This window comes from Ochotona princeps, chromosome X (genome assembly GCF_030435755.1).
Source record: "Ochotona princeps isolate mOchPri1 chromosome X, mOchPri1.hap1, whole genome shotgun sequence".
Lineage (NCBI taxonomy): Eukaryota > Metazoa > Chordata > Mammalia > Lagomorpha > Ochotonidae > Ochotona > Ochotona princeps.
In genome coordinates, this window is record NC_080865.1 from 21,400,338 (window position 1) to 21,414,585 (window position 14,248).

General features: G+C 35.9%; 1 protein-coding gene across 5 annotated transcripts in view; it reads left to right on the top strand.

The window, feature by feature from the left end:
• The window catches only part of DMD (dystrophin), a 1,951,117-nt gene that overhangs the window by 1,418,115 nt on the left and 518,754 nt on the right, over window positions 1–14,248 (top strand). For all 5 annotated transcript variants that reach the window (XM_058659083.1, XM_058659078.1, XM_058659079.1 and 2 more), the window contains one exon: window positions 3,055–3,209. In XM_058659083.1, coding sequence (XP_058515066.1) covers window positions 3,055–3,209 — 155 coding nt within the window. The remainder of the gene's footprint in view (window positions 1–3,054; window positions 3,210–14,248) is intronic.

Here is a 14,248-nt window from a genome sequence, read left to right on the forward strand (position 1 = left end):
GTACATGTTAGCAGGAAGCTAAATCTGAAGCAGAGTAACCAGGACACAAACCTAGGCATTCCTGTATGACATGTGGGCACTCCATGCAGCAGCTTAACCACTAGACCAAATACCAACCTCCTCCCCACTAAGGAGACCTTTTGAATACTGTAGAGATCTGAAAACTATCAAGTAGGAGCTGCAGTACTTGATAAAAGGAATTCTTGTATAAAAGGCAGGTAACCCATGAATCAGAATGCATTTTAATTGCTTTGTGGTAGTAGTAACTATGGTCAGTGTCAGTAGAAACAGCCTCTTCACTGCTTTCTAGCACAAGTTGATGATGACAGCTTCAGCTTCTTGGTCATAGTTTGGTAATATACCATTTGCTGCATGCAGTAAATGCTGTTAGTTGGTTTGATACTAGAATAGAATGTTCTCGTTAACTAAGAAATGGCACATTATATACAACTTAATACATTTTAAGGGTAAGAATATAATCAATACATTAAAACTATGCTAGGGTACTGGTATTTGATTTTTGTTATATGAACATGCTAACATAAAAGAACAGCTATTAAAACAAAAAAGGTTCATTTCTCAGGATCATTATTTTTACTTTTTTCCTGTTACGCTTCTAATTGATGACTATGAATGCTTAATGACTTTTTAAAAACCCACTATATTGGCGGATATGCTGTTAGGATGCTAGCTAAGAGGCCAGGGTCCCATAGCAGGGCACCTGGGCATGGTACCCAGTTCTGGCTCCTGACTCCAGATCCTGGGAGGTAGTAGTAGTGATTCAAATGGGACTTGATCCATGTGGCCGACCTGAATTCAGTTTCAGGCTCCTAACTTCAATCTTAGTCCAACCCAATAGGCATTTGAAGTGTAAACCAGCAAATAGAAGGTGAACCTCCCTCTCCCTGTCCTTTTACGTCCTTTCCCCTCACCGTTTAACTCCTAAATAAGTAATTTTTGAAAAAAAAATGGTATTGTTAAAAATTGGGTTTGGGGAAGAACATGATTGCAAACTACTTATTTAGCAAAGAGAATTACTATCCAGAATATAACAGCAACTCAAAAAACTCAACACTATAAAAACTACCAGTCCAGTAAAGAAATGGGCAAAGGACCTGAACAGATACTTTTCAAAAGAAGAAATGCAAATGACAAACAGATAGATGGGAAAAAGTTCAATATCACTAGCCATCAGGGAAATTGAAATCAAGACAATAATGAGGTATCACCTCACCACCATCAGAATGGCTATTACCAAAACAGAGAGCAACAACTGCTAGCAAAGTGTGAAGATGGTAAAACTCTTCTACCCTGTTGGTGGTAAGGTAAATTAGTGTACAAGCTGTGAGAAAGAGTATGGAGATTAAAAAAGAACACTGATGGAAGTGGTGTATGATCCAGGTTATCTCAGTACTGGGATATACCCCAAAGCCTCACTGTCTCGGAGATACCTGTTATACCATAATTATAGCAGCATTTCACAATAGGCAAAATACTGCATCAACCAGTATGGCCGTTTTAAAATGAATGGATGAAGAATACATAGAAGATATACCCAATAAATACTATGTGACAGATTATTTTGTAAATGAAGTCCCGTCACTTGTAGCAAAATGGGTGGAACTGCAGGACATGCTGGCTGAAATAAGGCACACACAGGAAGACAAATACTTTGCATTATCCCTAATATGTGAAAGCTAAAATTGCCAAAAAAAAAAAGGCAAGCAAACAAGAAAACAACTTCAGTCTGAATATAGAATATTGATTACTGCAAGCTGAACAAAGAATAGGATATTCTGAGTGTGATACATTAACTACAACAAATACATGCACATGAGATGTAAAGGGGAAATGGAATAAGGGGTGTATGAATGCATTACATACTATCACAAAAGTTTTGTTTTATAAATTTAAAATTTGTAAAAAATTGTGGGACCTTTTTTGCATGAAAGATTCGTGGTTTTACAATGATTACTGTGCAGATTTACTCCATGTCAGGCTACCCACTTGGTTAATCTATTAAGTTGTTATAATGTCTTCTCATTAAATATTGAAGTTATTACTCCATTTATTTTCCCATTTAAGGCTATGATAATTGTTATATGTATCATCTTTTAATATTTTAAGATAAAGTGTGAAAAGTGAGATTATTGGCAAAAACAGAATAAGCATTTGTATGTCAGTTATATCTATTGCCAAATTATCGTAATGGAAAGTGATCCCGGAAGCAGTACACATATGTATGTGTGCATTTCATCAGTCTTTCCAGCTTTGCATTTTGTTTTATGTTATCTCATTGCTATCATATTGTACCCTGCTGATTTCATACTCTGTTTTCTTTGTATATGTCAGTTTTTACCTTTTTTTTATATATAAAATCATTGCATTATTTTTTCTTGTGTAAATTGCTTGCTCTCGCTCCTTTGTCCATTGCTCAATGGCTTAACCATCCAATGTTACCATTTTAAAAAAGGTAAAGGTGATTTGGCTTAGCAATATAATTCTGTCTTTAGTTTTATTCTAATTTTAAATGAAGATATTTTTAAAGTATTATAATGCTTCAAAAAAGTTCATATCTAGCATGGCACCATAGTTCTTTTGTTGTTCAATGTTTTCTATATGCAAGTTTAGTTGAATACCAGTAGATGGCACTAATTACATAAACAATTCAGTAGGTTAATGAAGAGAGAAACAAATGCATGTGGTTTTTTTCCTAATGTTCCAATTTTGTTATATGTCAGATACTTGACAATTACATAAGACTTTACTTTCACAGTTTTCCTGTGATAAAACTATTAAGCCCAATTTGTTTCCAATGAATTATTATGAATCAAAATACGTAATACTTGGTATTGCTTAAGATGTTGCATTTGGAATATTTGATCATGAAAAATGAGTTTAGTTTGTCATGATTAACGAAATAACCTGGTACAGTAGAAGCAATTGTGTAGGCAAATTCTGCCTTGAGAATTTAGAAGCACTTTAAAGCATTTTAATAAACTATAAACTTCAGAAAAAACAGATATTAATTCTCTTTTCCATATACATTTCTAGCAATTAGCCAAAGATCTCCGCCAGTGGCAGATAAATGTAGATGTGGCCAATGACTTAGCACTGAAGCTTCTAAGAGATTATTCTGCAGATGATACCAGAAAAGTGCACATGACCACAGAGAACATCAATGCCTCCTGGGGAAGCATTCAGAAAAGGTAGGAACTATATTATTTCTACAACTATTGCTGACTGTACTGATGGAGTGGCGATGTTGGATGGACACTTCAGATTTGCTCAGTCCTGCTAACCTGGGGCTTGGGAAGATGCACAATGACAGATTTCAACTAAGCTTACAGATTTGGCTCAACCTCTCGTTTTTGGTGGTGAAGGACTTGAGGTGTGATCCAATTGATCTGCACACAGTTAAGTTGGTGACATAACCAAGACATTGTAAAAAAGACAAAATATGTGGTTGTGTCTGGAATAGACATGTATCTTCTTTGAGAAATCTATCCAAAGAAATGTCTTTCTATCCTATTATGACACAATTTGCCCTGTCTTTAACCTGACAAAAAGTTAACATACATTTCATGGTGGAGTTAGTTGTCCATGGTATAATCATTGTACCTCACTGTGTACATGCAAAGGGAAAATTTTTCCCAAGCGGAAAATTCCTGAAGGGCAATAAGACTCAAAACTTTATTTCCTATTTATGTATCTATGGAAAGTGAAAGCTCTAAGAGATACTATTCTCTCAAACTAGGTTCAGTCTCCTTATTATCCATGCTACGTATGACCCATAACTCTTTGTACTTTTCTTCCATTAGTACTTATTACAAGTAAAAACATGAATTATGTAACTAATGGTTTAACATTTGTCTTCCAAATTTTTGTAAACTTTCTGTGGGCAGAGACTGTATCTTTCTCATTTAATGTATTCCCCAGCTGATGCAGCATGTAATTTGAAAGGTTGCTGGTAAATATTTGTTAAATGCTGACCTTCCCCTTTGAAAATGTAGCATTGCTTTGCATGCTGTGGCTCGATAAGGCTCATTAAGTATTTAGAGTTGTGTCAGAAAAGAGAAGTAAAAATAATACCTGTACAAGAGTGAAAAAGACTACAATGCAAAGTGAGTTCCAGAAATGACACAAACTACTGGGGATGTCAAAATAGTCTTTATTAATGAGAAAAGGCCACAACTGAAAGAGGAAATAGATTTTAAGAAGAGAAAGTCTGAAATCTTAGGAGTAATGAGTTGTTGACATATGGAAATTAAGAAACCAGGTACATCTTGAAACTGAACTACAGGTTAAAGACTGAAAACTCCAGTGAAACATGATTTAAACTGGTGACCATGGAGAACAGTGCTGTTCGAGTTTTGAATTCTAGATAGCAGGTTCAGATAAGCATGACACAGAAGATTGAATACCTAAATCAAAAGTTGGGGAGTTCTGTTTGGGAACCTATCAAAAAAAAATCCTGGTGGACAGATGTGGAACTTAATACAAATTTATACTTAGAGAAAAAGTAGTTATTGCCTTCTCTCAAGGACAAAGTTTGAGCTTTCTTCTCCAAATACAGCTCAATATCTATTCAGTTAAACACATGTATATTTGGTTTGGGATTAGGTTTGGGAACAGTCATACATATGATTGTTATGAGAAAGTGTCACAAAGTCAGTCAATAAATTTCAGTGGGAAACCTTAATTTATCAAACAGAATCCTCTTTCCCTTTGAAAATGCAAACTAAGATCAGAGACTAGGACCAGCACTGTATCTCAGTGGATTAAGTCTCTGTCCTTGATGCTGCCATCCATAAAACACTGAATCCTTGTTACTACACTTCTTTTTTCCCATTATTTCCCATGGTACAGCTTTGTAGGTATAAGGACACTCCCTTTACTTTCTTTTTCTCCCCATCTCCCCCATGTTACTATGGTAGTGTCATCCTTCAGCTACAAATCTAACATGCTGCCGACTAAGTGCTTCATGCCATTGTAGGTATAGACAAAGGCAGAAAGTCTAGAATCATATTATCAAGGTATATTTTAATCTTTTCCCTTAGAAGTAGAGATGTCTATTGCAACATACAATATCTTCACTTCCCCATATGCTAGTCTCCATTATACGGTTTATCTATGAGAATGCATGTATGTACTTGCTATACTTCTGATCCAGCTCTCTGTTAATGTACCTAGGAAAGAAACAAAAGATTGCCCAAGTGCTTATACTCCCACCACCCACATGGGAGAGTCAGATAGATAAAGTTCAAGGCTCCTTATTTGGCCTGGCCCAGATCAAGCTGTTTTGGTCATCTGGAGAATGAACAAGCAAATTGACTCTCTCTCTCATATATATAAAACTATGTCTCTCTCTCTCTCTCTCTCTCTCTCTCTCTCTCTCTCCACACACACACACACACACACACACATATATATATGTAAGAGAAAGAGGCATAGTTATTTTATATATATAACTATACCTTCAGATGAATTTATTTAAAAAAAAAAAAGACCAGAGGTTAATTTGATAAATTTAGAAAATATAAAATGGGAAGGAGCCAAAAAGTGTAACTCTTAAATATACCACTTGAGACACCTGAACAAAATATCTGGATTCAAGTCCCAAATCTGTTTCCAAATTCAACTTCCTGCTAAGATACGCTCTGGGCGGTGACAGAGATGGCTCAACTACCTGGGTGCCTGCCACCCATGAATGAGACAAGATTGAGTTCCTGATTTCGACCTTGCCTACTACCGTCTGGTGTGGTCATTTGGAAAGTGAAACTGTAAGTGGAAAACCTCTGTGTCTCTGCCTTTCAGATGAAGAAAAATAAATATTTTTAAAAGAGAATTCCAAAACGATACACACATCTTTTTCTCATCTGCATCTGTATTATTATTTCACAAATAAAATCCTTCTCCATATTCCCATGCTCTTTTGGGCCCCAAGCAATTCTCTCAGGTATTTAACTCACTCTGTTAAGATCTTGAGACTTTTCAGGGAAGAATTTCCCGTGTGTTTGTGTGTTTGTGTATATTTAAAGATTTATTTATTTTTATTGGGAAGATATACAAAGAGGAGCAGAGACAGAGAGGAAGATCTTCTGTCTGCTGATTCACTTCCCAAGCGGCCACAAAGGCCAGAGTGGAGCTGATCCGAAGGCAGGAGCCAGGCGCTTTTTCTGGGTCTCCCATGCAGGCTCAGGGTCCCAAGGCCTTAGGCCATGATCAACTGCTTTCCCAGGCCACAAGTAGGGAGCTGGATGAGAAGCAGCGCTGCTGAGATTAGAAGTGGCGCCCATATGGGATACTTGGCACATTCAAGGTGAGGACTTTAGCTGCTAGGCTACTGTGCCAGGCCCTCCTATATATATATGTGTATATATGTGTGTGTGTGTGTGTGTGTATATATATATATATATATATATATATATATATATATATATATATTTAACTTGATCCCTAGACTATCAACAAATGAGAAGTGTATAGTTGCTATTGAAATGAGTAAACTTAGAAAATTAGAAGCTAACTTTGTTATTTAGTTGGCCAAGAAGAAAGTTCACTTCACCAAGCCACCTTTAACGTTGCTGGCAGGGTTCTTCCTTGTTTTTTTCTCACTAAACACACTTTTTACACAAGTTCATCCACTTGTATAAACTCAGCTGTTGATGACCAACCAATGTAGAATGGTCTTTTTGGTTTTACATGTCTGTATATTACTGCTTTCTTTCCATTTTAATGTTCCACGGGAACTTCAAGTTGACTACGTCCAAAGCTCATGTCATGTTTGCTCTCTTCTAACCTCCCCGTTGAAATGCAACTGATTTCTCCTCATGCTCGCTATCTGCTGAATATGACCATACTCATAAAGTTGTTTGATTTAGAAAACAGTCATGCTTGACCTTTTTTTTCTACAACTCGTACAGCTAAACTATCACAACATTATTGATTCCCTAAATGGATTACAAATCTAGTCACTTCTCTTTACCCCTGTTCCTTACCATGCCTTGCCTGAATTCTCTAATTGGTTTCCCTGTTTAGATTTTTCTACACTGCACTCATTCTCTAAATAGATTTTAGAAACATCATCCTAAATATAGTGTATACACGTATTCCAATAGCCCACCTCCTCCCATTTGTAAAGCTGTTAATAGCTTATCCATTGCTTTTTTAAAGGCAATGTATTCTTTCAGTGGCTCTGTGGTATCGCATGATTTGGCTTGTCCTTGGGACTCCAGGCTGCTTTCTTGTTCTTCCTGAATCCTACTACTTCAGTTCTCTCACAGGCAATAAAATCACATTGAGATATTTTCATTTCTCTTTACCTTTATTCTGACTTCTCTATTGTCTGCTGACCTGGTGTATAAAATTCCCTCCTCTTTTCTTTCTTAACTTTTAGTCATTATTCAGATCTCAGTATAAATGCCAGGTCCTCCAGGAAGACTTCTCTGTCAAACTCCAGAATTCACACTTGTATGGTCTTCTAATATAGTGCTTATCTCAGTACATTGTACCCAAGTATTGACTGACCTTGGTTTCCTTCAAGAATGTAAATTCTGTAAGGGCATGCACATTGTAGGCTTTCCCACAAATTGTATTGCTGAGCCCTTAGATTGGAATGTACTACAAAGCTTTTTTGATTAACTAGGCAAGTGAAAGAATTAAGTATGTTTGTCCTGGTATGTCAATGATCGAACATAGAGAAAAAAAAAACTGTATGCATTAGGATTGGCTTTCACTTTGAAGTAATAAAAACTACCATAGCTTTTCAAACAGAGGTGTATTTGTCTCACACACAATGAGAAGTTCACAGATGTGCAGTGGCCCAGCAATGTCATCCCTGAAATTTACGCATTCCTCTTGGCATTTCCCTCAGAATTTACATTCCAGCAGGAAGAAGGAGGAGAGAAACAATGCTTTTATTAAGAAAGCAATGGTTTCCTCAGGAATTTGAGAGCCAGAACTTCATAACATAGTCATCTCTGCTGCCTAAGAATTGAGGTTGAGCCAGCCAGTAAAAATGTCTCCCACAAAGGAAGTGAACAGAATAAAATAGAAATCTAATATACCGTAGCCTGGGCTATGTGAAGCTCCCTAAAGAAATACCTGTCACAAAACTGAATGGTAGAATGAATTTATAGCAACCATGGCCCATTTGGGCTTGCTAGCACTTCTGGCCAGAGAAAACATAGGAAAACTGGACTCTATTGGCTAATGGTATTTTTCATTAACATCCACATTCTATGTATGCTTTTCATGTCTACTGTTTATGCTAAGCCAAATCCGACTTCATCTCCACTTCTTTTACTCTCCGTTCTTAGAAAGAACAAGAGGACTCTATGTAATCTTTCATGTTTTGATCTGTTTCTGTAATAACTAGACCAGCAATAGTCTCTGCTATTTGAATTTAGATGAACTGTAATTTGAGTAAAAAAATTCACTTGCTCCTGTCGTATTAGCCATCTTTGAAGTGTTAACGAGCCATGTGAAAATAGTGAGTACCCAGTTCGATAGTGTAAAGTGAAACATTTTTATCATCACAGAAATTTTTATTGTTAGTTCTGTTTTGGGTTACCTTTGTGTTTGCCTAAACAGTTAGGACTCATTTATAATCATTATGTTCTGTTTTACTTTTGAAGATATTGCCACATTTTGTGACTAAAAATTGTTTTCTTTACATAGTGGTTCATATTATTGCATTTTCTTGGTCTTACTCTCATTCTTGCACTTACTCATTTTTTAGTATTGGTGTTTAAAAATTCAAAACTGTGGTGATGGCAAGATGGTACCTTTAATTTTGTTGTCATTCCTATAAAATCATCTTTGAATGACACGATCAATAATATTGACGTTTGAATTTTTGGGAAAAAGAGACTTGTTTCTGAAAATATTCTGACACTGACTTTTTAAACAGAAGAGATTATGGAAATCATGTTGATTTCATCGTTTCTCAGAGTTCACATGACATACTGTCACATTACTGAGCACTAATTATTGACTGCACTGAAACTTCCAATATATAGATACATCTATCCAGTTTTTGTACGTGTGGAAGCCTATTTAAAGCAGTAACATTTTCAATTTAGGTTTAAATGTTTGAGTGTTAAATAAGATACAAAAATGAAACTTGAAGAAACTTTAGTGCCTCACCTGGGCAAGATACAGCTTCAAGATACAATTTTTAAAAAGGAACTGGTGTTGTATTCTGTTAGTACTTCATTTATTAATAGATTGATGAGCCTCATTTTCCACCCTTGGTTTTGCTCAGAACTTTTAAAAATTGCTTTTTTCAAATTCAAGACCAATATAGACATTTGTGCTTAAGAGGACTTAATCTATTCGTGCAAAGAAGGATGCTTATCAAATTCTGCAACTTAGAATAAGATCAGAACATAAATCATCACTTTGACCTATGTAAAAAATATTTTTGTTACTTATCATATTATTTGGAGAGTCCATGTTAGCATATAAAGTCCAGAAGTGGGTGCTTCTGCAAGTTCATTTCTCTCTCTTCAGTCTCTGTGAATAGATATGAATTTGTGAATAAGATAATATTAGATGTGATATCACAAATTATTGTGAGAAGGCTCTAAGGATTCGATTTCAAGGATTGCCATCTGGCTGATGACTTTATGATGACACTATCAGGATATTTCATTTCCTTATTTCTATTTCAGGATCACTCTTTAAACAAGAATTGAACATTAACTCTGAATTGTCTGTCTAGCTGTATGAGAGCTTCCACTAGTACCAACCAGCCAGGTGCGGGCTCATCAAGCAGAAGGAATGGTGGTGTCATCAGAGGGTTGAACACGGCAGTAAATTAGTTTCCTAAGCTCCTAGATACCAGAAAAATCATCCTAAGCCTATGAAATATTAGGCATGCCTATAATTATACATATTCATGCATGTTTATACATCAGCATGCAAATACATGTAAATGCACATTTTCTTAAAATACTGTCTCAAAATCCATTTCTCTTTCCTAATAATTTAATGGACACTGATAGTAGTTAATAACCTATAAAATATCATTGCTTATATTTTCTTGGTAACCTAGAAAGTGCTTGTAAGTCACTGCTTGCTTCTCTATACCTTGGTCCTTTCTCCTCTTCTAAGAAACAAGAAAAGGAGGAAACAGCATTGAGCTGTAGGATGTGTACAGGTAGAATAATTAGAGCAGCTGCACACTGGATTCTTCCTTTTTCTTATACTTCCCTTTCAACTAATCTTCATATTCAAATTTCTCTCGTCCTGAAAGAATTTTCCATAATATCACCTCTTCCCTCTAGCTAGTTGATTTCCCCTTATCATCTAATTTATTGAAGCACTAATTGATACCATTGTTACCTATTCTTCAGTTCCTCATTCTACTTTGGTTCAGTCCAAATTTATTTTCCTAGCACCACTGCTTTGTGCTGTGTGTGTGTGTGTCTTATATCAAATGAAGATAAGTGCAACTCTAAAGAGGAAACAATAGAATATGGGGAGAGGTGGTATGTGGAAGTGAAGAGCTACCATTTAAAACTCATGGTAAAGAAAATTTTCCCTGGAAAAGGTGACATTTAAGCAAAGTCTAAGTTCCCTGGGGATATGAATCATAACGGTATTTCAACACCAACTATTCCAGGAATGCCCTATTAAATGACACTGTGGCAAGAGTACACTTGGCATATTGGAAGAAACCTAAGGATATCAGTGTGGCAGGAATGGATCAAGTAAGCAAGAATGTAGTGGATAATGAATTCATGGAGATTATAAATCTGATTTTGCTAGGCCTTTTAGCCTCCTCTTGAGATTTTAGCTTTTATGCTAAATTAGTGATAGTCATTTAGAGATGAAAAGTGCCATATTTTGACTTATTTCATTCCTCTGTTTTAATATAAAGAGAAGTAATGAAATGATTAGAAACCCTGTTGTCATAGTTCAGTCAAGAGGTGACTGTATCTGGGATCAGAAGGAGAGGTGAATGGGCTTGAGAAATGGTTATATTCTATTATTATTGATGAATGGAACCCAAAACATTTTATAGTGAGTTGAATTATAGTGGTGAGAAAGACAGGAGACAAGAAGAACTCCAGTATTTTAGTCTGAGCAGCTAGAAGATATCAGGAGAAAGATGTGGCCACATTGCATTTGAATCGATGTATGAAGTAAATATTTCAATATACATATCCTCAGTACTGGAAAATGGCTCAGCATGATTGCTCAAGATAAGAATTTGAAATTTGTCATAGCACTCAGTGTAGACTTTCTCCTGTATACAGTCTTGAGTGTTGGTATTCCACTTTGAATTTTCTTTATTCTCTACATATTACAGATAGCTTTGTCTGTTGATTTCACTACCATTAATACTCCTGATCTCCATTACTCTGCTTTCAGCAAGGCATTTCATCTCCTGTATCAGAGTTCATGTCCAATGTTTCTGTGTGTTACAACATCACTGAACCTCCATGTTCATTTGACCTTCACACTGGCCCAAAAATTCTGTCCTTAAAATGATTGTTCTTTCTTCTCTTAGTTCTCAATGCTTTCTTCCTCTTCAGACCTCAGAGATATTTACATATGTGATATATTCCTGAAAACATGCTTCAGTTTTTTTCTGGAAGGAAAAATAAATAAGAGAAGCTCAGTGTTTTCTTTTTTTTTTCTCCAAGGGAAGAAAGCAAATAACCACTGTAAGGAAAACAAATAACCAGTGAAAATTGTTTGTTTGACTACTTGGGAACAGACATGAAACTTGATAAGAGAATCTTACATTCTCTCTTTCAGATGAATCCATTTCTCAACACATTTTTGAAATTTCGAGTCTTGAATTACCTAGGAAACTACTTTATGATTATCATCAAACTATTATATTATTTTATACCAATACCTTGTTCCTGATCAATAATAATTCTCAACAGTTGTTTGTATGTGGAATGAAAGAATTACTGAGATGTTGGGCAAGGCATGGTTTTGGATAGTTTCCAAAATTTTAGCACAGGAAGATTAGCTTCCTTGAAACTATGTGAAAGAATGTAATTGGATGCAAGCAGGATGTTTATTTAAGATACGATCTCTTAATAAGTTGAAAACTGCTCATAATATATTTGTATCATGGTTTATGTATGAATATTAGAGATACAAATAAATTATCCTAATGCCACCAGTTCAATGTTTTCATTTTAGAGAAGCCTATTTTCAATCCATCTTATGCAAAATATGTCATCCAGTCCATTTTTTTAAAAAAAGAATCAACTTCTTTAGGCAGACTTCTTTTGGCAGTATGAGGCCATTTCCTTTGCCCCTTTAGGAGATGATGTATGTATAGCTACAAGACACTCCCATTTTTATACTGCAAAGACCCAAGCTTCTAGGCTTTGAGAATAAGCCTGATGCCCAAGAGTTTTGTCATAGTACAATAGGATAATATAATACCTGTTATGTGAAACCATGGGGCACTGGGCCAACAAGTGTCGTGATCCATATGGGTCTGAAACGTTCATATTGATAATTGCTTCATTTTATGTTACCTCCTTTAGAGTAATTAACTTGCAGGGATTACACACAAAGGGAAACATTTGGAACCATGTCATTGGTGATTTACTGGTGTGGAAAATTACCTGGTGATGTAGCCAAGTAGCCATTTTTCTGCTAACACAGTCTGATAGTTCTGAACTGGGTTGTACCAACACAACAAAATACATAATTCCAAATGCCGCTAACTATAGTTTACTCATGAAATATCCATAGCTTTTCTCCATTTATAAATTTATTATTATTGCAGTAAAATTAAATGAAAAAAATTTATCCTTACATAGTTTAATTGTACTGTTGTTAGCAAGAGAATCTGTTATATTGCTTTCAGTTACATTTTGGTGTTTTTTGTATCTGCATAATTCTCAAAAACATGTCTTTAAAATAATATGCAAAATACAAGAATTAGCTACACCATATTTTTGGAAATTTGAATTACTTTAGTAAGTAGAGATCATTATTTGCCTTATTAAAAATTTATTGATTGGTTTATTTGAAAGAGACACAGAGAGGGAGAGACGTACGAAGATCTTTCATGGTCTGGCTTAATCTGCAGTTGGTCACAATGGCTAGGACTGAGCCAGGACAAAGTCAGTAGTTTCAAATGGGTGTCTCACTTGGGTGGCAGGGCCACAAACACTTGGACTATGTTTTACTGCTTTTCTCAGGTCATAGCAGGAAGCAGGATTATTATTGGAGCAACCAGAACTTGAACTGCTGCTTGTGTGTGCAGTGTTGGTGTCACACATGATGCCTTTACCCACTATGCTACAACACCCTCACTTGATTTCATTTTTAACTGTACAATTCCAGCAGTCTTATGGCTTGGGAATCTTTTAGCTTTATTTAGTGATGTAGTAGGGATGGTCTGTCTTTTCATAAGGTATTTTTCCAAATGAATTCCTCGTATTATAGACTATAGAGGACAAGAAGGTATTAGTAGACTTTCTGAAATTCATTTCTTTCCCAATCATCTCTTCCTCAAGGATGCCGTCTAAGCAACTGTGCATGGTGCTCAGTGGTAGACTGTGTGTGTGTGTGTGTGTGTGTGTGTTGCAACCCTCTGTCATGAATAGAGAAGCCTCAGGCCTTCTCTGACTAACTGAAGTAAGTAGCCTAGCTCAGGTATTGTCTCATATAGAGCATTCTCAGATACTTGAGACTCATATAATCTCAGCTCCTGACAAGTACCAAGTGTCCAAATCCTCAGGCATTATCCCATGTTTCTGTGGCGTTTCTGAACCACAGAGCTCCTTACTCGGCTTCTGAGCTCAGAGTGTGCTTTTTGAGTTTTCTATTTTGACATTTTTAAAAATCAATCATTGTTCTGTATTTGGAGATTGCTTCTATGTATAACTTCATCCCCTCTGCCAAACGCTGCTATAAAGTGACACTTTTTGTTTAAAAATCTCCAGAATTTAGATAAAGAATCATCTTTAACACACTGAGCATTTCCTTTCATCGTATTTTGAAATACACCAAGCCTAGATTTATTTTGCCTCCCATTTATTAAGAGTTGAAAGCAATTTCAGATATATACTTTTTATTTTTTATTTTCAATTTCCCTACCATGATAAGGAAAAAAAAATACTGGCTTATTTGAGAGGCAAAGGGACATGAGAAGGCAAAGAGACCTGCCATCCTCTAGTTTACTCTCAGAATTCCCAGTCACACCTGAGAGCCATCCCCGCTGCTGCCGCTCAGGATCTGTGGTGTAAGAAAGCAGAAG